General features: G+C 39.0%; 2 protein-coding genes across 2 annotated transcripts; both read left to right on the top strand.

The window, feature by feature from the left end:
* Nucleotides 1–2,245: 2,245 nt before the first annotated feature.
* Nucleotides 2,246–6,152, top strand: kcng4b (potassium voltage-gated channel, subfamily G, member 4b). The gene is given in 2 exon segments (XM_052561226.1): nt 2,246–3,071; nt 5,316–6,152. Coding segments are annotated over 2 exon segments (1,584 nt in total). The 5' UTR covers nt 2,246–2,324.
* Nucleotides 6,153–8,082: 1,930 nt separating this feature from the next.
* LOC127961361 (beta-1,3-galactosyltransferase 2) lies at nt 8,083–10,488 on the top strand. Its single transcript, XM_052560444.1, has 2 exons — nt 8,083–8,191; nt 8,523–10,488. Exons 1-2 carry the CDS (start codon nt 8,166–8,168, stop codon nt 9,577–9,579), a joined length of 1,083 nt encoding a protein of 360 aa, XP_052416404.1. The 5' UTR covers nt 8,083–8,165; the 3' UTR covers nt 9,580–10,488.
* Nucleotides 10,489–24,596: the final 14,108 nt, after the last annotated feature.

The following is a 24,596-nucleotide window of genomic DNA, read 5'->3' as shown; positions in this document are numbered from 1 at the left end:
TATGTAGGATGTTTGTTGTTACCCAGAACTTCCAATCAACCAAACTGCAACACGATGTGCAATGAAACACCTTTTGAAACATCTTTGCAGCTGCTAGCAGACATCTAGCATTGGCAACAAGTTTTACAAAGCCATGTTTTTTTTATTTACAGTGTAAAAATAAAATCGTTAATAAATATGATTACTTTCTGCATATTTTTTTCTAGAAAGGTTAAGGGAAACATGAAAACCTAGATGCTGAATGTAGGACACCCTGATGTCAAAGCACTTAATAAGGTTCTCCAGTTTCTTTCTGCAGGTCCAGTTCATCCAATTAGAAGTAACCTGAGAGCTAGTTTAGGAACAGGTTGAACATGACAAACAACCTTGATTACAGAAGAGTAAAGACATCCTTTGAAAAACAACTGTTCTAAATCTTTCTGTATAACAAGTTATTGTTTATCCTAGGTGGTACTGTAAGTTAGGGTCGTCACTGGTTCAACTGTCCCAGCATGCTCACCATCATCTGTCTACAGGAGATTACAGCTAAGCCCCGCTATTCATTAGTCTGTGGATCAAGGGCTTCAGAATCCAGACTCCCAATCTACATATTTCACTAAATCCATAAGTCAAGGTTTGCATAACAATGATTATACCATAGTTAAGTATGTTTTAGTTATTCTGCATCATTTTATGCCCCTTAAAAAAAGTCCTGTTGTGCCTAATCACTTTGACAAAATAGCAGCAAAATCAATATGACAAAAGGCAGTATTAAATAACTTTTTAAATGTTAAATGTATGCGTGTGTGTCTGTGTGTGTATTAAATGTGTTGAGAATAAAAAGCGAGAACACATTAAAGCTGCAGGTGGGCGCGCACGCACACACGCACAGCCACTGGTGTTTAATATCTGAAAAGCAGAGAGATAAACAACAGTGGGCTTTCGGAGGACACTGGTGTTAGATAATCGGTTTTATGGAGAGTATTTTTTTTACTCAACCTTTTTTCTCAGGCGCTTGTGGTAGGGATTCAGGGTTGATCTTTATGAGAAAGGCAGATTATTCATGTCCATCTGACTAGAAGTTTTTAGAAAGAGACACATGAAGAGCTCATGGCATCATTTACCTGCAATAAACTTACTTTCAAGATGGGACGAGGAACTTATCAACTTTTTAAACTTGGTTCATACACCTTCCTAAAGGAAAATATATTTTAATAATCTTAGGATAGATGAGTAAAAACGTTTACAGTGTACTGTTAGGATGACAGAATCCTTAACATTTTAAGCAGGTAAGTGGTGAAACTTTTTTTTTAATGCATGGAATACTTTGTAATGACAGACAGAGGATTTTGTGATAAATTTTATTTAATGTTGTAGTGAATGTGTTGATGAGTATGTATTTTATTAGGCTACTAACAACAAAAAGCACTACACTTTATGATACACTGTAAAAATGTTTTATCTGATAAATGTGTTTAATTTGATAACATCTAAACAAGAAGATTTTATTTTAAAGCATGCACAAACTAAAGCATTTAACTTTAAGAGATGGGCCAGACATTCACATGGATGAGTGAAATGATAAGGCATAATATGGTGGCTGTAGTCCCAGCTAATGTTTAAGAGTCAATCACGCTTTTAAAAGAACAATGGAAGTTCTAATGTACTGTAAAAAAGTTTGATGTCTTTTTAAATGAGACATACCAGTGAATGAGCTTAATTTGTTTTGCCATGGTTTCAGATGTGTCCCTTATTTTAAAATGGTATTTAACCTTAATATTATTAGATGAAAAGAATGCGTACTTACATAACAGCTGAAAGAACTAAAGTAATTTCTAAGGGTTAGATAACATGCATCACTATTTAAAAACACAGGTAGAAATACTGTAGCTCCTCCTTAAAAACTGTCCATTTTATTTTATTTTATTTCATTACATTAGAGTATCAAAGTACTATAGTATTACCATATTATATAATCACTACTATCATTATTATAAATCACTAATATCATTATTATAAAGGTGCTATCATTTTTGAAAGTGTGTGACAATATTGAATTATTGCTTATGCAGAATTCTTGATCTTTTTATATAACTAAAAAATATTTTTGTGGAATGATTTTTATGTTTTTATGTTGTCTACAAAAAAAAAAAAAAAAAAAAAACTCTGTATGTAAAAAAAAATGGGGTAGGATTTTCAGAAATTGCTATTACTTGAAACATGACATTTTTATTTCAATAAAATCATTTTATTTCTATTCACAGTTCTCTGCCAGCACCAATACTCTGCTACCTGCTTAAGCTACACAAACTACATTCAAATCATTGACATCTCCAAATGCCACCATGCCCATCATCAGCAATGCCAACCATGATTTTAGCAATCTCTCAGTCAGCACAGATGACAGCAGCCTTGACCTCTATTTCTCTGAAATTCCAGAGACTGAAACCATCAAAGGTTTGTACTTTCAACGGGCTCAGCGACTACACAACATCCCGGCCTTCAAAGATGTTGACCACAGTAAACTAGCTCTCATCAATGTTGGAGGAGATTGCTACACATTTCCCTGGAGCACACTGGAGGAATTCCCACTCACTCGGTTGGGACAGCTGTGTCACTGCAGCAGCCCAGATGATATCGCCAAGCTTTGTGATGATTATGATGAGGCCCGGCGAGAGTTTTTTTTTGACCGCAGCTCGATGGCCTTCCGGGTCATCTTGAACTTCCTGGCTGCAGGTAAACTGAGACTGCTGCGGCATGTGTGTGCTGTGTCACTGTCTGACGAGCTTAACTATTGGGGCATCGACCCCGTTCACATGGAACGTTGCTGTCGGCGCAAGTTGATGTCCCGTGTGGAGGAAGCAGGAGAGAAGAAAAGGAAGGAGGAAGAGAGGAGGCAGAAAAGGCTAACCATACAGAAGCCTCTAGCACAAGAGAAGGGCTACATCTGGTTCATGAGCCAGCTGCAAGAAATAGTGGAAAACCCTCATTCCGGCTGGCTTGGGAAAATCTTTGCATGTTTCTCAGTGGTCATGATTGCTGTGACAGTTATCAGCTTGTGTATCAGCACCATGCCTGATCATGAAAACAGGGTTAGTGCACAAAATCACTATTTTTATACATACTGTCTTCTGAGGGCATATATTCTGAGGGTATTCTGTAGTATACCATGATATATATTCTACACCCTTTAAAAATAAAGGTTGATGCCATAGAATAACCATTTTAGGTTCCCTAAAGAACCTTTTGTTGAACAGTTCTAAAAAGAAAAAAATGATTCCTAGTGTGAAGACTATAACCTCTTACCACTGATAAGAACCTTTTGTGCAGTGGAAAGGTTTCATGGATGTTTCAAGTTCTTCATGGAATCCTAAATACCATCAAAAACCTTTATTTTAAAGAGTGTACACCAAATGTCAGAAGACTGCAAAAATATATGGAATTAATGGGGTCTCAATCACTTTTTTTTTCACAGATCAGCTTTGCATGACCATTACATTTAATATTTTTTTTATATATTTGGAATATCATGTTTTCAGGTTATTCATCCTTGTGACATTGATACAGTGATACAGTAAAACCAAAAAATATTTTTGCAGTAGTTTCATCAAAAGGATTATGTTTCAAATAACATGATACCATACATTTGGAGTTGGGGGGGGGGGGGTGACAAGATATGAGAGGCCAGCTATTAACATCAGTGAACATAGAATGGTGATGGCAGGTTAGAAAGACAGTGAAACCAGGAGAGTGGAGGCAGGAACTTGGCTGACGGCCAGATAAGAGAAGAGGAGCCGGATGGATGGAACAAGATGAAGAGGGGAGCCAAGAGGGCAGGGCAGCAAGAGACTTGGCAGTGGTGAAGAGGAAGGAATCTGGAATCAAGAACAGAAGGGGGAGTCTGTGGAGCAAATGCAAGCCATGGTGAGATAGCAAGGTAACAAGAGGAGCAGGGTAAGAACAGACAATAGAGCAGATGGAATGACAAACGAAAACACCATATGTCAGCCATGGTAACAAGACAAACAAAAGATGCAACGCAAACAAACCCTGAGCTGAACAGACCAGCACCCAGACAATAAGCACCCCTGCCCCCACCAGGAGCAACCCTGTGTGCTCCTGGGACATAAAACCTCCAAAATGTAGCAGTATCCCCAACCATGCCTCCTGGAGTCCAGCAGCCTTCTTAGAAGTAGCAGACAAAGGTTCAAAGGGGAAGAAATTACAGGCTTGACACCAAACACATGTAAGCTGACACATGAGTGATGCTCTTCCGTTGGGTCATAGACCATGGTAATGTGGTATGGCCCTAAGATCCTGGGTTCCAGCTTGCGTGCCAGAACCTCAAGAGACTGGTCCTTAGTGGAAAGCCATACCCTGTGCCCACAGATATACTTGGGAAAAGGAGTCAGACAATGATCTGCCACCTTGCCATTTCCCCCCACCTGGAAATGCACCTTCCTGGCTCTTTCTCATTTGAGTCTGCACCACTGGACATAAGGCCTAGGAACATCAGATTCATGTGATACAAAAACATGCAGCTGATGACCAACAGAATTTGGAAAGGGGGGCATACAGGGAGCTTATTGTGGACATACTATTTCCAGGTGAGCTGTTGGCTTCAGGAAGTGGGACTGTGGGATGCCAGACAGCAAGCATCTGCTCCTGGATGAATGGAACAGGAAGAGGAGGGGAGCCAGGAGGACAGGGTGGCAAGAGTTTGGAAAGTGGTGATGGGGAAGAAGGGATTTAGCAGCCAGAACAGATAGTAGCTGGGGAGCAAAAAAAAAAAAAGAAAAAAAAAGAAAAGAAATATATCAGTTGAAATAACATTAATTTCTATAATCTGTTTTTACCTTTATGGTATACTGACAACCATCTTTTAAACATAGGTGGTAAAGGGAATAAGCTGAGGTAAATACAAATGTACACTATAGTAGGTGCACAGTATTATCATGAAAGTACAAAATGCTATCATGGTAGCACATACTTTATGGCACAACAATAAAGTATGTAATAATGTCAATAAACATTAATAAAAAAAATGTTTCTACAAAACTAATAAGAAAAAATAAATAAGAGGAAATGAAAAACCATTAAATGTGAACTGTCACACAGAGAACTCTGGAAATGTCATCAAGCTGCCTCATTAGGACTGACAGTGTGAGATGTCACATGATCAACCAAACCCTACACACTTTATCTCAGTAACTGCACCCCCTCTCCGCTTTCAATTTTTTGTTTGTTTGTTTTTTTACAGATTTTGTAGACCATGCTTTAGTAAGTGATGTTAAATCTAAACATTCACCCGATTTCTCCTTATTGTTCTCTTGCAGGGTGCATGCTCAGAAAAATGTCGCAACATATTCATAGTGGAAACGGTGTGCGTGGCCTGGTTCTCTATGGAGTTTTTGTTGCGGTTCCTGCAGGCTCAAAGCAAACTGCAGTTTGTTCGAAATCCACTTAATATCATAGATGTCATAGCCATTCTGCCATACTACATTTCTTTGGTTGTCGATAGCGAAGATGAATCTGAAGAAGCCGAGCTTAATGGTAGCACTGGTCGTGGATATTTAGATAAGCTGGGTTTAATTCTGCGAGTCATGCGTGCCCTGCGAATCCTGTATGTGATGCGACTGGCACGACACTCACTGGGCCTTCAGACCCTGGGTCTTACAATACAACGGAGTATGCGAGAATTTGGACTCCTGCTTCTCTTCCTCTGCGTGGCTGTAGCTCTATTCTCACCTCTCGTACATTTGGCAGAAAAAGAGTTTGCAAAGGACAAGCCCACTGGGCCCCACAGCTTTAGCAGCATTCCTGCTTCCTATTGGTGGGCTATCATATCCATGACGACAGTTGGCTACGGTGACATGGTACCACACAGTATACCTGGCCAGGTTGTTGCCTTTAGCAGCATAGTGAGTGGCATTCTCATCATGGCTTTTCCAGCTACATCTATCTTCCATGTGTTTTCTCGTTCATACCACGAGCTGAAGCGTGAACATGAAATTATTTGTAAAGAAGAGCGAGCCGCCACCTTGGAAGCTAAAGAGGATGCCCAGAGAGGGCTCTAGAGAGACTCTTTTTCTTGGGCCAGCAATAACATTAATAATCAAAACAAGGGCAATGGCACAACTGCCAGTCAGTCAACATGCTGCAATAACATCTGATCTATTATTTGCATATCTCTTCATACTTAGTTGGATTTCTTCCCAGGCAGCAACATATTGTTAGCACCAGTTGCTGTCTGGATTACTTTCTACATGTGATTTTGAATCTGTTGAAATGTGATTTCTGTGACAAATCAATAAAATAATTATCTGTATCATTAAAATTACTGAGGTTTTGCATATGATGTGTTCCTTTACCCTTAAACATGAAAAAAAAATGAGTCTGTATTTGTGATTATTGTTCTATTTTATTTATATTGTGATCATCATTCAGGCCAAACCACATTACCATGAATGATAAGTCACAGCCTTTTAACTGCAGTCACCTTCAACCTTTTTGTATTTGTGGTTTTATATAATTTAGAAATCCATATTTCTGAAAACACAAGCTCAAGCAGCTCAAGAATCGGCTAAGCCAAATAATTTTACCTATTATATGCAATATTACTTTTAGAGAGAAAAAAATACATAATAAAGTTTTATATCTACTGCAAGGACTCAAATTAACATATTTTTAGGCATACCAGTGACTGGTACAATATATAACCCAATGAAAGAAAAACTACACTGTGGTTTCATGAATGTGAATATTTTTTTGCATGTAGTAGTAAATAACATTGCTTAGGTTTTCGAACATTAAATGGATTTTAAAAATATTTCTCAGAATATTCAAATGACATTAGAGCACACAAGTGTGTTTAGACTTTTCTTTAATTGTATAATAAAGTATGTTGCTATGTTAACCCAAATAATAACATGCCAAATAATGACATGCACACCTGTCCCTACTCTAATGCTTGTTCTCATCAGATACATCTGGCCAATAGAGGGCGATAGGGAGCTGCCCTCGCCAAACCACACAGAAAATAATAATTATAGACCTATTTATAATGAAAAATTAAGAAAAAAGTTGATGTTTGCTTCTTGATATGACATGATATGATATGACATCATCTGTGCAAATATTTGCTTTCCTTTTATGTCCCCCTTTAGTGTCTGTTGGCATCTCCTGTGCTTGACTTGTATACATAAACCTATACTATGCATTTTTGCTGGTTTTATACTATGTATTTTTGCTGGCTTTTAACTTAATAGCTGAACTTGCTCATGATAGTTAGACTACCTTGAGTCCAGACTGCTGACTAGTTTTCCCTACTGTTGACACACTGCAGTTATTTGCATTTCTATCTTTCTTTCTATATTTTTGGTCTATTGTGTGACACAAAAATCAAAGTTAATGACATATTTGCATCCATATATTCAAAACACTATCATAAAACAGCATCGAAATACGAGGACATTTTTTCCCCAGAATTTGAAAGGCTAGAAATGCTCCTACGCTTTCAAATGTTCTTTATTTAGTTTGAACTTTACTTACTTTCTTTCTTTAATTGTTCCTTTTCACCTATAAAAGGTTTTTTATTTATTTGTTCAAAGATTTTGTGCCAAATGTTTTGTGGGTCACTCATGTAGTATTTAACTCTCTTAGACCAGCTTTATAAGCTACAGTAAAATAACCTATGAAAAAATATGCAAACACCTGAATACACCTGAGATGATCATGTTTTTGTTGTAACTATGGTGTTGTCCTCAGTCACATATGGCAAAAATAATTACGATCAACCCCTTGAGAGAGACACTGTATTTTTAACATGTTATACACATACTGTCATATTAGCCAGTACAGTTTATTCTGCTTTTAAGATCTCTTAGCATGACCTAATTATCTTTAATTATTATACTAATGTGTTGGAAAAGCATATGTTAGTTTCTAAGTCAGTGACTGGCTTTGTGTAATTCAATTCAGATGATCTTCATTAATGTTTGTTTCATATATCATAATAGACAATGTTGGTTCCTTCTCTCTGTTGCGGCAGGGGGGTGGAACTAGTTATGCAAAAAAAAAAAGAGAGAAAAAAAAAAGAAGAAGGTTTGTCTCGTGTACTTCCGTGCACAGTGCCATGCCATGGTAGTGCTTAATAATGAGTATTAAATTCTACAAACAGAGGAAATATGATGGAAGACTGTGAAAAACAAAGGTAAAGCACTAATGCTTCTGTTTTACTTTGTATATTAAATTATAAAGACATAACATTTTTATGTTAAGTTACTACCCACGTTGTAGGAAATGTAGTTTACCGTACAGTTACTGTAAAATCTTTTTATTAAAGTGGTATACAGATTTAAATAAGACCAGATTCTATCCAGCTTGTGCATGAGACGCAAAACATTAAATATAACTGAAGATTTTTGATGTTTTTATTAACTGTAGTACCTTATCATATATACCTTGTACAGCATCACCATGTGTATTAGTTATAACAAAAGTTTATTTTGAATGCATAGGTCACACATTTCTTCTCTTTTTAGTCATGGTCAATCATGTAGCGGATGCAGATCTCTTCGTTCATTTTTTATATTCACCATTCTTCTGTTCCTGTTCCTGTGCTACTACATTGTCCCTAATGAACTATCAGGATACTGGGCTGTAACAGTTGGATTATTTCTTCCTGAGAAATTTACCATTAAAATGGTCAATGATTCTCTGAATACAGTGCAAGCAGTGACTTCCGTGGAACCGTGGAAGCCTCCGGAGCCATATTGTGTGGCATACCCACACAAGTATAATTTAGTTTTGAATGAGCCAGAGAAGTGCCAGAAGGAAAACCCCTTTGTGGTATTAATGGTGCCAGTTGCTCCAAGCAATACAGCTGCTCGAGACGCCATCCGTTCTACCTGGGGATCAGAGAGGTTAGTTGGGGACAAGACCGTGAGCGTATTATTTCTGTTGGGTCTCCCGACTTCAGAAGAAAGAGAAACGCTTCAACAAAATTTGCTACAGGAAAGTGAGAAGTATCATGACCTTATACAAAGTGATTTCTGGGACACTTACTACAACCTAACCATTAAGACAATGGTAATGCTAGAATGGCTGACTGTTTACTGTCCGAATGCCCTCTACGCAATGAAAGTTGACTCTGATGTGTTTCTCAATGTGAAAACCTTAGTCAATATGCTTCTATCTGCCCCAAAGCAGAACTATATGACTGGACTTGTGGCTAGGAATGCAGTGGTACTGAGAAATCCTGATTCTAAATGGTATCTTCCAAATACTGTTTACGAGCCACCTTTTTATCCACCCTATGCTCTGGGCTTGGCATATGTTTTTACCCGTGACCTGCCAGAGAAACTTGTTAAGGCAGCCCAACTTGTCAAACCGGTTTACATAGAGGATGTATTTCTAGGTCTATGTATGACGCATCTAGGAATTGATCTGACCAATCCACCTGATGGAAGCCTATTCAATGTCTTCCCTGTAGCATACAACCGCTGCCGCTATTCAAAACTCATTGCCACAACGACACAAAGCTTGAGAGACCAAGTTGACTTTTGGAAGGATTTACAGAGACCTGGTCCATATTGCTAATAACAAATAGTTAAATCTGTGTAATGGTCACATGACTTACATGTAACTTGCCTTACATGTAAGCTTGCCTGTCTTTTTATCCATGGACAATCAAAAACAGGCAATAAAAAAACCCCGGCTAATTATGTCTTCGGGTTCACAGAGCACAATTTCAGCCCTGACTGTTGCTTGGAAATTGCAAAAAATGTCCAAAATAGGAGGTGCTCATTCACGTAGTGTGTGTTATGAAAGACTGTGTGTCGTTGTGTTATCATTGACCTGTCAGCAACAACATTTCAAAGTCCTACAATGTGAAATGTGTTTTGACTTAAAATGCATCAGCGACGACCTACAGCCAATGAGCTGGTCAAAGGGAAGTTCAGGGGATGGAGTCAGTCATAGATGTGCAAAAACTTCCTTAATTGTTTTTATTTTCTATTTATAATTTCAAATCAGTGTACAGACAACTTGCTGCCAAAATGAATAAATCCATTCTTCTATGAGAATGTCTGTCTCTCATGTGAGCTTATCTTATTTCCCATATCAATTATCGTGTGTGTTTCATTGTGAGTTTGTTGAAAAGGCTGAGTTGTTGCCGATTCTTCCTACTGAAAAGTTGTTCTGGCTGACATCTGATGCATGTGGCACACATAGCTGAATATTATTATCAGAACTAATGTCAGTTTTGGTAAAATAAATATCTGATTATATTTTTGCCAGAAACACCTTTGGTAACACTTTATTTTATGGTGTGCAATAGAGCATGTTGCAATAGTAATAATAAATGATGCACAATTTCGTGAAACTAACTCTAAAGCAAACCTTCATTCTAACTCTAATCATACAATAAGTACATGTGGTTAATTAATATGACTTTGTACTTAAACGTATAATGTATTACTGTAACAAGGAAACAATAAAATAAATTGTAACCACGACTTCTTTTTATTTGTTCTGTTGCTTGTAATTTGTTCAGTTGTTGTTATTTACTGACTTTTCATTTGTCTTTAATAATGTAATGCTTGAACTGTTTTTGTTAGGCTAGTAGTTTTTGCTTTGGTATCAAAATGGGAATCATGAATTGTAAAATTTAACTGCTATCTAAAACTTTGATATCATATAAGCATGTCTATTAAAATACAAGATAACATGGGCAGAAAAAAAAAAATATATATATATATATAGTAAAAAAAAAAAAAAAAAAACAGCAGAAAAAAATGCTTAGCCTTGAGCCATGTTCTTTATGCAAAGAAGAGGTTTTTGTTAAACAAAATGTATTGGTTCTCAAAAAAAGGTAATGACTTGAGTACATTTAAAGTGTTTGGTAATTTTTGTGGGAAATAAAAAGAAACAGATATACAAAATTAATTAAAAAGTATTTTTAAGATTTTAAGGTGACTTTTCATTCATGACTTAAATTCCAGTTTAATGCTAATTGCCAGGGGCGGTTTAGAAGTTCCTCGCATGCATGTGCAGAACGCATGTGTTTTTTTGCCATCGGCTGTAGTCTGTGTGGTGTTTTCCAGTGCAGCTTTTTGGTCCAACGCTGCCTAAGCGAGGCGACAGCACTATCAGCTTTTGTCGCCGCTACTCCTTTGAAGTCAGCTTGGTGTGTTCGGGCCTTAAAGAATATTTGTAAAGTTGCAAAGACTAAAGTCTCAAATCCAAAGAGATATTCTTTATAAAATGTAACAGTCAACCACTCCTACCTAAAACGACTCCTCCTAACAAGCCCCCACATGTTTACATCACAATGTGGGAAGATTTGCTTATTGCCGCCATAATGTTCATGCAAAGAAAGAGGGTGTAACTTTTATTCTCCCTGTTGCCGGTTTTGTCATGTTGTGGAGACGTTGTGTGTTCCCTTGGAAAAGTAAAACTACATTGTTTGGCTTCCCAAAAGAGGACACAACTAGAAATCAGAGGTTACTTTGTATTTACAACACTATTCTAGAACAGCTCAACCCAAATATTTTGATTTGTGCAGTACATTTTATAGAGGACTGTTTCCTGATCCTGGGAGAGTAGACTACAATGTCGTCTGTTCTGACTCATAGTCTGTAAGTAAGTTTACATAGGATTTTCCACTGATGATTCAAACACGTGTTTTGAGCAGTGTAGAGTAGCGCTTGTTGTTTGTCATTTCTTCGATCACAAATGCATGTTTAAACATAGTTGTAAACATATTTTCACAGGCTTACTCTGATTATGGAATTGTATGGTTTTATGGTCATTTTTGTTTTGTTGGTAATTTATTAATTTACCATCTGAACAAAAAATTTAAACAGACTGTACTGTGTACTAGATAAAGAGATGGCGTGAAAATTAGGTTCATGTTTAAATATCAATGTTTCACAATCTTTCTTGTTTGAAATAGAAACCACATATTATATTATACACACACTACTGGGTGCTGGTGCTGGTGAGTCAGGAGCAAGTCCTGACAGGAAATACTCTGACTATAAAAACTATGAAGTCTTAAACTATGAATTGTTTAATGCAATAAAAATAATATATATATATATATATATATATATATATATATATATATATATATATATATATATATATATATATATATATATATATATATATATATATATATATTGCAGCCAATGGATGGTTAGAAACATAAATATCCATTTCACCTGACTATAAAAACTATGAAGTCTTAAACTATGAATTGTTTAATGCAATAAAAATAATATATATATATATATATATATATATATATATATATATATATATATATATATATATATATATATATATATATATATATATATATATATATATATATATATATATATATATATATATTGCAGCCAATGGATGGTTAGAAACATAAATATCCATTTCACCTGACTATAAAAACTATGAAGTCTTAAACTATGAATTGTTTAATGCAATAAAAATAATATATATATATATATATATATATATATATATATATATATATATATATATATATATATATATATATATATATTTATTTATTTATAATATGATTGCATACTGTATATGATGCTTTTAAAAATTAACATTTTGTAAATATGAAATGTTTAGCCTGTAAAAGATACGTAAATCTTTAGTTTAAGTGGCTTGTAAATGGATAAGTTTGTGTTCTGCTATTAGGATTAGCTTCATATTCAATATACAGTATGCTACATATCAGCATTTCATCATCATGAAATTCTGATAGCACAATTTAACACGTCAAGTCCCTGCAGCAACTTTTTAAGACATAAATTCAACACATAATTAATAATAATAAATCCAAAATGTAACATTAAATCTACTCCACTTTTCGGCAACACCCCAGTTTTAAATTTGTTCTTTTAAATCAGCTACAGTTGCATACAAAACTAACAAATATTGGTACTTAATATGCAGTCACATAATAATTGCTGTTAATAGTGTTCATCGTTTGGTTGACTACGTCTTTTATTAATTTTTCTGAAAATTCCTGTCATATGCACATAAACTGACAGTCACCACCAATATTGTTGCTTTGCAATGGTTTGTTTAATTGAATTGAATTGAAAGGTCATGCTATTAGTGGATCGATTTTCTATTGGTCGCACAGTTTCACAATTTCACAAAACTTCTCTGCATGAGCTTGCCTTTCCCATATCCTCCACTGGCATGAATACAAAGGGAAGTCAATAGAATGAAACGTGTAGTGTGTCTAGCCCTTTTTGTGTATATATATATATATATATATATATATATATATATATATATATATATATATATTGCAGCCAATGGATGGTTAGAAACATAAATATCCATTTCACCTGACTATAAAAACTATGAAGTCTTAAACTATGAATTGTTTAATGCAATAAAAATAATATATATATATATATATATATATATATATATATATATATATATATATATATATATATATTTATTTATTTATAATATGATTGCATACTGTATATGATGCTTTTAAAAATTAACATTTTGTAAATATGAAATGTTTAGCCTGTAAAAGATACGTAAATCTTTAGTTTAAGTGGCTTGTAAATGGATAAGTTTGTGTTCTGCTATTAGGATTAGCTTCATATTCAATATACAGTATGCTACATATCAGCATTTCATCATCATGAAATTCTGATAGCACAATTTAACACGTCAAGTCCCTGCAGCAACTTTTTAAGACATAAATTCAACACATAATTAATAATAATAAATCCAAAATGTAACATTAAATCTACTCCACTTTTCGGCAACACCCCAGTTTTAAATTTGTTCTTTTAAATCAGCTACAGTTGCATACAAAACTAACAAATATTGGTACTTAATATGCAGTCACATAATAATTGCTGTTAATAGTGTTCATCGTTTGGTTGACTACGTCTTTTATTAATTTTTCTGAAAATTCCTGTCATATGCACATAAACTGACAGTCACCACCAATATTGTTGCTTTGCAATGGTTTGTTTAATTGAATTGAATTGAAAGGTCATGCTATTAGTGGATCGATTTTCTATTGGTCGCACAGTTTCACAATTTCACAAAACTTCTCTGCATGAGCTTGCCTTTCCCATATCCTCCACTGGCATGAATACAAAGGGAAGTCAATAGAATGAAACGTGTAGTGTGTCTAGCCCTTTTTGTGTACTTATTTATAAAATAAAATGAAACATATACCTTGTACGCTCAGTTTGTTAAGTTGCATACCCTTACTATGTTGGCTCCAAAATAACTGTTAAGACTTTTATAAAGGCCTAAATGTGTTACATGAGAAAATATTGGTTTTAAGATTTTTGAGGTAAAATAAAATTGACATTGATGTATTTTATAATGGTGCTTTATAAGAATTTGATAAATGATATAACTTTTTATAAATTAGTATGCATAAACGGAGCTGTTACACCCACTGGAGCATCATCAAAAAGGTATGCATGAGCCAGATTCTTCTAAAGCTGAGAAGTCTGAACATGTAGTAAACTAACTCTTGTTCAGAAAGTTGCTATGGCTACTACTAAGTTATATGTTTACTTTTCTGTAAACTTACCCGGGCATGTTGCATAACCTGCTTTCTGGAATAAGCCCATACAGTTTCATTTGTCCCAATGGTATCAGATTAGTGCCACCTTAGTCCCCTCATTGTCTTATGTATACAGTTCCTTATTCTTGATTTGTGACAAGTTTTTAGCCCTTTCGGGCCATGCTTCTATGAGCTTTTCAGGATAACAAATGCAAACAGATAACATAAGGTACACATTGATTAAATTGTAGTTGTCATATGATGCAATTTAATTTCTTTACGTTTTTTTTTTTTTTAAGTTTTACAAACTCTTGGTGCATAAAGAAAATCTGTAAAGTTGCAAACACTAAAGTCTCAAATCCAAAGAGAGATTCTTTATAAAAGTTGAAGACATGGTTTCAGTAACCACAGTTAGTGTTGAAGCAGTCATGTCAGGAAGATGCTGTGTGTATCTAGGTCAAAGCAGAAAGCACTTTATTTGACTTCCGAAAGTAGATGCATTTAGGAATCTTTAAGATAACAGAATAGCAACACATTTTTTGGACGACCGTTTCCTGAACCTAAGAGAGGAGGTCATTCTTACTTTACTATGACAATCAGGTTTTTCAGAATCAGCTACTGTAAGTATGTTTTGTTATTAGTTCAAGTATTTGCTAATGAATGTTCAAATGCTGCATTGTGTGTGCAAGTGTGTGAGAGAGAGAGAGACAGTCACCCAAGTGGAGTAGTTTGTCTTCACCCTCTGTGGCTTGTGTACTGCAAACACATACAAGCTTCATCACTGTGTCAACATTATTGTCCAAAGACTTAATCCAATCCCTTCCCCTAAACCTCCCCCTACCCATAATTATTTCCTAAAATCAGTGGGAAATTATATCTGATTAACAAGGGTATAGAAGCACCTAACCCTGACAGTGAGCCTAAAACATATATTTTCTGAAAAGTTATTTCTCAATTCTGATTGGTTGATTGGAATGTTGTTCCAGGACCAACAAGGATGTTGATACAGGAACATGTTGTACTTGGTGAAAGCACGCTCGCGGTGTATATATACACTCAAAGGCCACTTTATTAGGTACATCTGGGGCCTATTGAGAGTGAGGAGTCACATGTCGATTTGGGTTGATTTGGGAGGGGTCTAAGCCGATCGGCCATGATGGCAGGATACGCTATCGGTTGCCAGGGGCAATGCCTTCAGAACTTCACAGAGGCGCGACTAAACATTTCAGAGCGCTTTCATTTTTGCGCATTTATTTTGTCGGCGGAACAGATTGAGAGGGATCTACGAATACGAGAAAGAAAAGAAAGAAATTAAAGCAATGCAAAAACAAAAGGCGAAAGAAAGGGGACCTTAAAGGGACAAGCTCACACCAAGCGCAAAACAGCGGTGTTTGGAGAAGCTCTCATGCATCCAAAATATCGACCCATACGAGCTCCCTGCAGCGGCACAGAGACCTGAACAATTTACCTCTGTGCACACATATGGATATTAGGGATTATATTGTTTACGTCACCTTGCATTCACGCTGTTAATGGCTTTAATCTAACCAGGACATTTAAATCTCGCAATCACACATTTAACTACCCTTGCTAACCCAGAACTGGTTTGTCCACTTTGCAGCCCCCAACACAAAAACCTGGTACAGTATGTGTCATTGGGCTAAAATCAAATCATGACTAAACATACACAGCTTTAGCCTACATCAAAACATGTTGGAAACGTTCGTATACATTGAACATCTCGTTACAATCTAGTGTTTACGAAACAGTCGCAGTTACTTTGTCATTTTGGTCAAGAAGTGCATTCTAAATGCAACGTAATTACAATACACTAAAACGCATGTGAATAAACGTATTTTGGCCAGTACAACGCTGTTTTCATCACCTGCTGTAGATGGACCCAGCCACAGCAGAAGGCCTCGTAACTTTCCAAAGACTTGTGGCTTTTAAACTTTGTGTAGTAACTTAAACCAAAAACAATATAATTCCCAATGTCCATATGTGTGCATGGAGGTAAATGGTCCAGGTCTCTGTGCTGCTGCAGGGAGCTCGTATGGGTCGATATTTTGGATGCTTGAGAGCTTCTCCAAATACCGCTGTTTTGCGCTTCTTGTAACATAAAAAAAAAAACTGTATTTGATTGTTCCTATGTTTTCCATATGTATCGTGAGAGGTACTGGAGCAGTTTTTAACACAGCAGCAACTTCCAGGCATGGTAAAACAGTGCAGAATTGCACTTAATTGAGTTAACAACACATGTAAACAATCCTGTTTCGCCGCCGGTATCCTGCTAACATGGCGGAGACTGTGATATCGAGGGAGGGGCTTTGTGCTACGACGACAACTCCTCATTCTCAATACCATGAAGCTAGATTAGCTGGCTAGCCAGATAAGTTTCAGGTTAGTTTGCACCAATCCTGGGTTTTAAGTACCACGTAAGTGGCTTGGCTTTAGCAGCATCCATTGCCATAGTAACTTACACTCCATGACTAACCTGCTCCAGGGCAGGTTATGTTCTGGGTTAGACATCTTAAACTGAAGTTGGATCAAATGTGAGAGAAGTGACACATGTCTGATACAAAGTCGCTCTTCCAGTTTATCTTGCTCCAAATTAAAAGTCAATAATGAAATAATGTAATTCTGGCTTTAATGATAATAACTGAGTCATTTTATGATTTATATAATTATTGTGATCCATATTATTATTATTATTATTATTTTTTTTTTTTTTATCTTTTACACACAAGCAATTTTAGTTTAACAGTTATTATAAATCTTTTATTTTAAATAAATATTACAGTAATGAATACAGGTCATGTAACATAAATAAGCTGTAGTATCAAAATTGCAATTGCAAAATTGCATTATTTAAAAAATAAAAAATCTGACCTTACATGTTCGAGTCTCTATCACTATATATTTTTAAATGTATAAACTAAGTCAACAAGTTTCACTTGTCACTGCACTGATAGAGCAATATTATTTATTTTATTTGTCCTCCTTCATTTTTCATATGACGTTTAAATTTGTCGTATTATTCAATCTCTTAACCTTTAGCAAAACCTTTAAACTTTAGTTTTGAATCTCGCTGGGTCTCTCATGTGAAGTAAATCAAACTTGCTTTGTGTTGCAAGGCTCATGATTGGCTGTTTGCCAGTGATGTCACACATTCATGTGCAAGCGCTCCACAAACTCAGGATCAAAGCCTGAGTTGACAAAGAAAGTTGATGATCAGCATCATAGTACCAACAGCCAGATTGGAGAGGATTGGTTTTGTCAACTCAAAACTAATCCTGTAACACTCAATTTGTTCAGTTACCATCATGGTACAGGCCCCTGTTAAATTGCTTGGTATCACAAATTGCTAATTAGCCATCACATGGCAGCAACTCATGCATTTAGGCATCTATATGTGGTGAAGGCGACTTGCTGAGGTTCAGACCGTGCATCAGAATGGGGAAGAAAATGGATTTAAATGACCTTGAATATGGGATGGTTGTTGGTGCCGGACTGTCTGGTCTGAGTATTTAAAAAACTGATGATCTACTGGGATTTTCATGCACAACCATCTCTAGGATTTACAGAGAATGGTACGAAAAAGAGAAAATATCCAGTGAGCGACAGTTGATGTTGAAAATGTCTTGTTGATGTCAGGGGAGAATGGGCAGACTGGTTAGAGATGATAGAAAGGCAACAGCAACTCAAATAACCACTCAACAACTAAAGTATGCAGAATACCATCTCTGAACACACAACACAGCTACAGCAGCAGAAGACCACACTGGGTGTCGCTCCTGTAATGGAATGGTAAATGGACTGCATTTATATAGCGCTTTCAACAGACCACATTGCCATCCAAAGCGCTTTACACTTTGCCTCACATTCACCCATTCACACACTCATTCACAAACCGACTGCGGTGTCAGCCATTAAGGCACCATCCAGCTCGTCGGGAGCAGCTGGGGTTAGGTGTCTTGCTCAAGGACACCTCAACACTTGAGGTGTTTCTCAATGTCAAGGAAGGATCCTCGGAAGCCAGTATTTCGAGGATGCTACGTCATCGACATCCGTCGAAGGACTGTTCCAATGTCGAGGATCCTTGGAATTTCAACCAAGGACTGAGTCCTTCGTTCGTAGAGTATCCCATACACAGGAAAGGATGCATATGTGTATCCTTCGCGCTCTTCGTGCTCTCAAATCACCCACAATCCTATGAGCGCAGCTTTGCTATCTAACGTTAGTTCAAAAATTAAAAGTCGAACCTTAACGTAGTCGGAGCATTAACGTTTTTTATTTACATTACCAAACATTTGTTATAACTGTAGTAAATATAAATAAAGTTTGACGTTTAAATGCCAGTACAAATTACTACCGTATTGATATTGTAAATTATACAAATACAAATGGTTAACTGAACCGGACCTGTCATTTAACAATTGGTTGCGTCATCGGCATTTCTTTTATAAATAACTAGTAAAGTTGTCCAAAGTAATTTAATGATACCATTCACAGCGTCTCCATTGAGAAACACATTTGGTCAGGTGGAGCCAGGGATTGAACCACCAACCTTCCAGTTTGTAGACAACCTACATGAACCACTGAGCCACTGCCGAAGCAATCAAAGTCAATCAAAATCATTCAAAATCAACAAAAGAGCAGTGATACTTAAGTTCTATAGCAAGTATCAGTAAGCTTAATGCTGTACACGTTGCAAGGTTTTTTTATTATTATTATATAATAAATACAATTAAAACATAATATAGAAAAACAATAGAGCAAGCTACTGTCTTTAATAAAGAATAAAAAAGAACAGAGAAGATAATGTCAATTAAAATAAAGAAAACAAGCAGTTAGTAAATTAATGGAGTGAATGTCTAAAAGGGGCAAGTTTTTTTTTTTTTTCAAAGAATAGAATAGAAGACTAGATAGGTATACGCACAAGCTAAACAATTAGGGCCTTATAGGTAAGTAATAATAAACACACAATAAATATAGTGCTGCAAAGAATGAGTCCTTCACCCAGAAAAAAGTTAGCATTTTAGCATTTCTGGTTCCGTTAACCTGAAGTCAATAGGTATTTTGAATTATTTTTTGATTAAATGCCTGAAATGAGGTCTGTAGTTAATTTACATTTATGCATTTAGCAGACACTTCTATCGAAACCAAATAACCAAAGAGGAAAAAAACAATTCACCAAAGAGCCAACAATCATTATAGTACACAGATTTAAACAACTAGATTAGGAAAACAGCTTTTGTGTGTGTGATGTGGGTGGAAAAGTTCAGCTGGTCATCAAACAATAACATCAACCAGAATGACAAGGAAGCTGGAGGTAGTGATACCTACATAATAATAATAAAAATATTTTTCACATTATTTTATTTTTATAGGGCCAGCAGAGAAGGCCCTGTTCACCCTTACTGCCCACCACTGACAGTTGTTGTCAAGTAGGTCACTCTGTTAAAGAAAAGCAGACAGCTAGAGGCAGGTAAGATAGAAAACATTTTCAACTGCTGTAGGGTTAAAGTGTTGCCTTTTTGGCTTAAATACGGTGGGAAATTTTGCAATAGCAAGGGATACGTTGATGATGTAAGTCAGAATTGGCAGCAATATTTGTGAGGGCTCTTGTAGGTGGAAGGGTATAGGGTCTGAACAACAGGTGGTGGGATGGCTAGTACAGAGAACTTTGGAGACCTCATTCTCTATAAAGGGGAGGATGGAAGAGAATAAATGAATGTGTGGGCGGAGGTCAGCTGTGGGTAAAGAGCTGGTTGCTGATGGTTGCTTCCTTGTCAGTTGGCAGAGGAGGCGTGGTTTAGCGAGGTCTGCGACGGGAGAGAGGGTGAAGAGAACAGCGGTGGTAAGTGGGTTAAGTGAGAGACAAGTGACACCTGCTTCTCATTTCAGTGATGGGCGTGGGGAAGCAGTATTTAAGCCAGCCGCTAACCGGAGACGAGAGAGAGACCTGAGGACTCGTGGGATGAAGCAGCAGTCAGAACGTGAGAAGCACCTGAGAGTATCAAAGTGAACGTTGTTATTTATGCGCATGTGGCGCGAGTTTGTTTTCCTTTTCCTTTTGATTTGAGTTAATACAGTTCCCACGAGTCTCAGTATGCCAACCCCTGTCTCCTTTCTTCTCTGACATACGAACATTGTTACACTGGTGCCGAAACCCGGGAAGGAAGGAGAACTACGGCACCATGCAAACCCCATCAGGATCATCGGGAACGCCGTTTGCGGAGCTCATTACATCGCTCGCGGGCCTGCATCAGGAACAACATCAAGCCCTGCTGGAGCTGCGAGCCGACCACGAACATCGGTTTCAGGCAATGATGCAGGTCCAGCGGGAGGACCGCGAGCTGTTCTGGAGCATGCTGGACCGGGAGGTTCGGACGAGGACAGCCCTGCTGCCCACATGCCTCTTACAAGATGGGGCCAACGGATGATCCAGAAGCATTCCTCGATATTTTGAGAGGACGGCCTAGGCGTGTGGGTGTCCAGAGGACAGTTGGCCGGTCCGGATAATTCCTCTGCTGTCCGGGGAGGCCCAGAAGGCTGCTCAACAACTGCCCATCCAGAACCTCCTGGTATATGCAGACTTAAAAAGAGCAGTGCTCCAAAGGGTCGGCCTCAGCCCTGAGCAGCACCATCAACGCTTCCGGTCGCTAGAAGGAAGCGACGCCGAGACCATTATCAACACCGTGGTGCTGGAGCAGTTCAGCTCACGACTCCCGAAGGGGACTGCTCAGTGGGTCCAGTGCCACCGGCTGGCGTCGCTGGATCTGGCCATCCAACTGACGGAGGATCAGCTGGCGGCGTGTTCCAGGGTCGGCGAACCCCTTCCATCTGCCCCCCCCCCCCCCTCTCCTCTTTCTCCAAAGCCCAGGTCTCGGTTTGCGGGGCCACCGAGGGCCACCGAGGGCCGCACCCCGCTGGAGAGCAGGGACGGAGTCAGCCGCTATGTCACGGGGTCCTGCTAGAGGAATGGGCACGCCGCATGGGGAGGGACTGGTTGAGCTACCTGCTGCTTCCCCACGTCAATCGCCTGACCCTCTTCCAACCACTAGGGTGGCGGGAAGGCCTGGGCCGGCCTGCTGGCATTGCGGGGATCCCCGGACGACCAGCAGGCTGCCCCCGATCAAGCCGGGTTGTACCAAATACCCGTGAGTATTAAGGGGGGTACCTATCAGGCTTTGGTGGATTCAGGTTGCAACCAGACCTCCATCCATCAAAGCCTGATACAATCCGGGGCATTGGATACGGGCCGTGTGGTTAAGGTGAGGTGTGTGCACGGGGATATAGTGGAATACCCTGTAAAAACCATGGGCATCAAATCTAGGGGACAAAAGTATTATGTGGAGGTGGCCATTAGTCCGCGCCTCCAGCATCCACTAATCTTGGGGACCAATTGGCCAGCTTTTAAATAAATATTGGGGTGTTTAACAGTGGATGCCTCTGGAAAGAAGAAAGGCCCGGAGGGAGGGCCGAGCGCTCAGGTGGGAGAAACTGTACCAGGACACAGTGGGGAAGCTTCAGGGGAACCGAGCGATTTGGCAAGGCTAAACCTTTCCAGCCGCGATGACTTCCCTCTGGAGCAGTCCCAGGACGAGACCCTTAAACATGCGTTCGAGCAGGTCCGTTCCATCGATGGGCAGGTCCTCCATCCTGACCTCACGCTCTCTTATCCGTATTTTGTTGTTATTAAGGACCGGTTGTATCGAGTGACCCATGACGCTCAGACAAAGGAAGATACGACCCAATTATTAGTAACCAAGAGCCGTCGGGAAATGCTTTTCCAGATGGCACATTGTAATCCAATGGCAGGGCATTTAGGCATGACAGCCACGCTAAATCGTCTAATGACCCGCAGATGGTGTGCGTTGTGTCGGGAATGTCAGATGGTGAACCCACCGGCTACCCCAAAAGCGCCGTTGCGCCCTCTACCTCTAGTGCAGGTCCCCTTCGAATGAATTGGTATGGACCTCATCGGGCCATTAGAACGATCAGCATGGGGACATCGTTTTGCATTAGTCATAGTGGGTTACGCAACACAATATCCTGAAGCAGTGGCGCTCTGCAACATCTCGGCGAAGAGTTTGGCGGACGCCCTGTTTTGTTTAATCTCCCGCGTTGGAATCCCAAAAGAGATTCTCACGGACCAGGGCACCACATTTATGTCACGCACGTTATGCGAATTATATGAATTATTGGGCATTAAAGGGGTACGGACCAGAGTCTATCACCCCCAAATGGACGGACTGGTTGAACGATTTAATCACACTTTGAAAACAATGATTCGTAAATTCGTACAAGAAGATGCAAAAAATTGGGATAGATGTCTAGAGCCCCTCTTATTCGCTGTGCGCGAGGTCCCCCAAGCCTCCACGGGGTTTTTCCCCTTCGAGCTTCTTTACGGATGCCAGCCCCGTGGGGTGCTGGACGTTCTGAAAGAAACTTGGGAGGACGGACGTTCGGATAGCAAAACGAAATTCAATATGTCATAGACCTGAGAGCAAAACTCCATACACTGGGGCGGCTCTAAATGGAGAATGTGCTTCAGGCCCAGGGCAGACAAAGCCAGCTGTATAACAGGGGAACTATGCTCTGAGAATTTGGACCGGGAGATAAAGTGAACGAACAGACAGAGGCGACTCCAGGCAAATTTACCAACTCAACCTCCTTATAAAATGGGGCAAAGAGGAGTCAGTGTTGCTAGCGATGGCGGTGAGCGGACAGGAGGATCTCGGGCCAGAGGCGGTCATTAAAGAAAAATCCCTCGCCCTGGCCCCGGGAGGGGATCACCTCTCGCCCTTGCAGCTCACTGACATTGGACAGTTACAGTCCGAATTTGCAGACGTGTTTTCGCCTCTACCTGGTCGTACTAATCTGATTCAGCACCATATTGAGACGGAGCCAGGTGTGGTGGTTCGCAGCAGGCCATATAGATTATCTGAATACAAGAAAAAAGTGGTTCAGACAGAATTAGAAGCGATGCTGGGGTTAGGAGTAATCGAGGAGTCCCACAGTGATTGGGCGAGCCCGATTGTTTTGGTCCCTAAAACAGATGGCTCGGTGCGGTTTTGTGTGGACTATCGCAGGGTGAACGCAGTGTCAAAATTTGATGCTTATGCAATGCCACGGATTCACAATTGCTCGATCGGTTAGGTACGGCTCGTTTTTATTCAACATTGGACTGACAAAAGGATATTGTCAGATCCCCTTATCTCCCATGTCTAGAGAAAAAACAGTGCGCGGTTGGGCGGGTGGAGGTAAGGTATCTGGGCTTCCACTTGGGTCACGGGCAGGTTCGTCCCCAAATTGACAAGACGGCAGCGATTACGACTTGCCCCAGACCCAAGACCAAAAAGGGATGAGGCAGTTCCTGGGGCTGGCGGGATATTATAGAAGGTTTTCCTGGTTATTCCGACCTCACTAGCCCCCTGACTGACCTCACTAAAAAGGAGGTACCCGGATGGCTCCCCGGCCTGAGTCGGCAGGGGAGGCATGGTTTGGCGAGGTCTGCGACGGGAGAGAGGGTGAAGAGATCAGCGGTGGTAAGTGGGTTAAGTGAGAGACAAGTGACACCTGCTTCTCATTTCAGTAATGGGCATGGGGAAGCAGTATTTAAGCCAGCCGCTAACCGGAGACGAGAGAGAGACCTGAGGACTCGTTGGAGGAAGCAGCAGTCAGAACGTGAAAGAGCACCTGAGAGTATCAAAGTGAACGTTATTTATGCGCATGTGGCGCGAGTTTGTTTTCCTTTTCTTTTTGATTTGAGTAAATACAGTTCCCACGAGTCTCAGTACACCGACCCTGGTCTCCTTCCTTCTCTGCCATATGAACATTGTTACATCAGTAAAGTGGCTGGTGACATCATCAGCATTCAGAGAAAAAGTGGGAGTAGGTGGAAGTGGGTATAAATAGAGGAGAATGAATAGTCTGTAGGTGTCTGATGTGTTGCTGATTTTGTTTTGGTAGCAGGTTAGCTTGGCAGGAAGGATGTTAATGTGTAGCACAAAGGGACTATTCACATCTGGTC

This window comes from Carassius gibelio, chromosome B7, assembly GCF_023724105.1.
Source record: "Carassius gibelio isolate Cgi1373 ecotype wild population from Czech Republic chromosome B7, carGib1.2-hapl.c, whole genome shotgun sequence".
Taxonomy (NCBI): Eukaryota; Metazoa; Chordata; class Actinopteri; order Cypriniformes; family Cyprinidae; genus Carassius; species Carassius gibelio.
This window is presented reverse-complemented; position numbering and strand designations above follow the sequence as displayed.

What these genes read in the sequence shown, in the direction of transcription:
- LOC127961361 (XM_052560444.1), top strand. Translation starts at nt 8,166, where the DNA reads ATGATGGAAGACTGTGAAAAACAAAG. An exon ending in GAAGACTGTGAAAAACAAAG is followed by an intron (nt 8,192 to 8,522) that starts GTAAAGCACTAA and finishes TTCTCTTTTTAG; the next exon opens with TCATGGTCAATCATGTAGCG.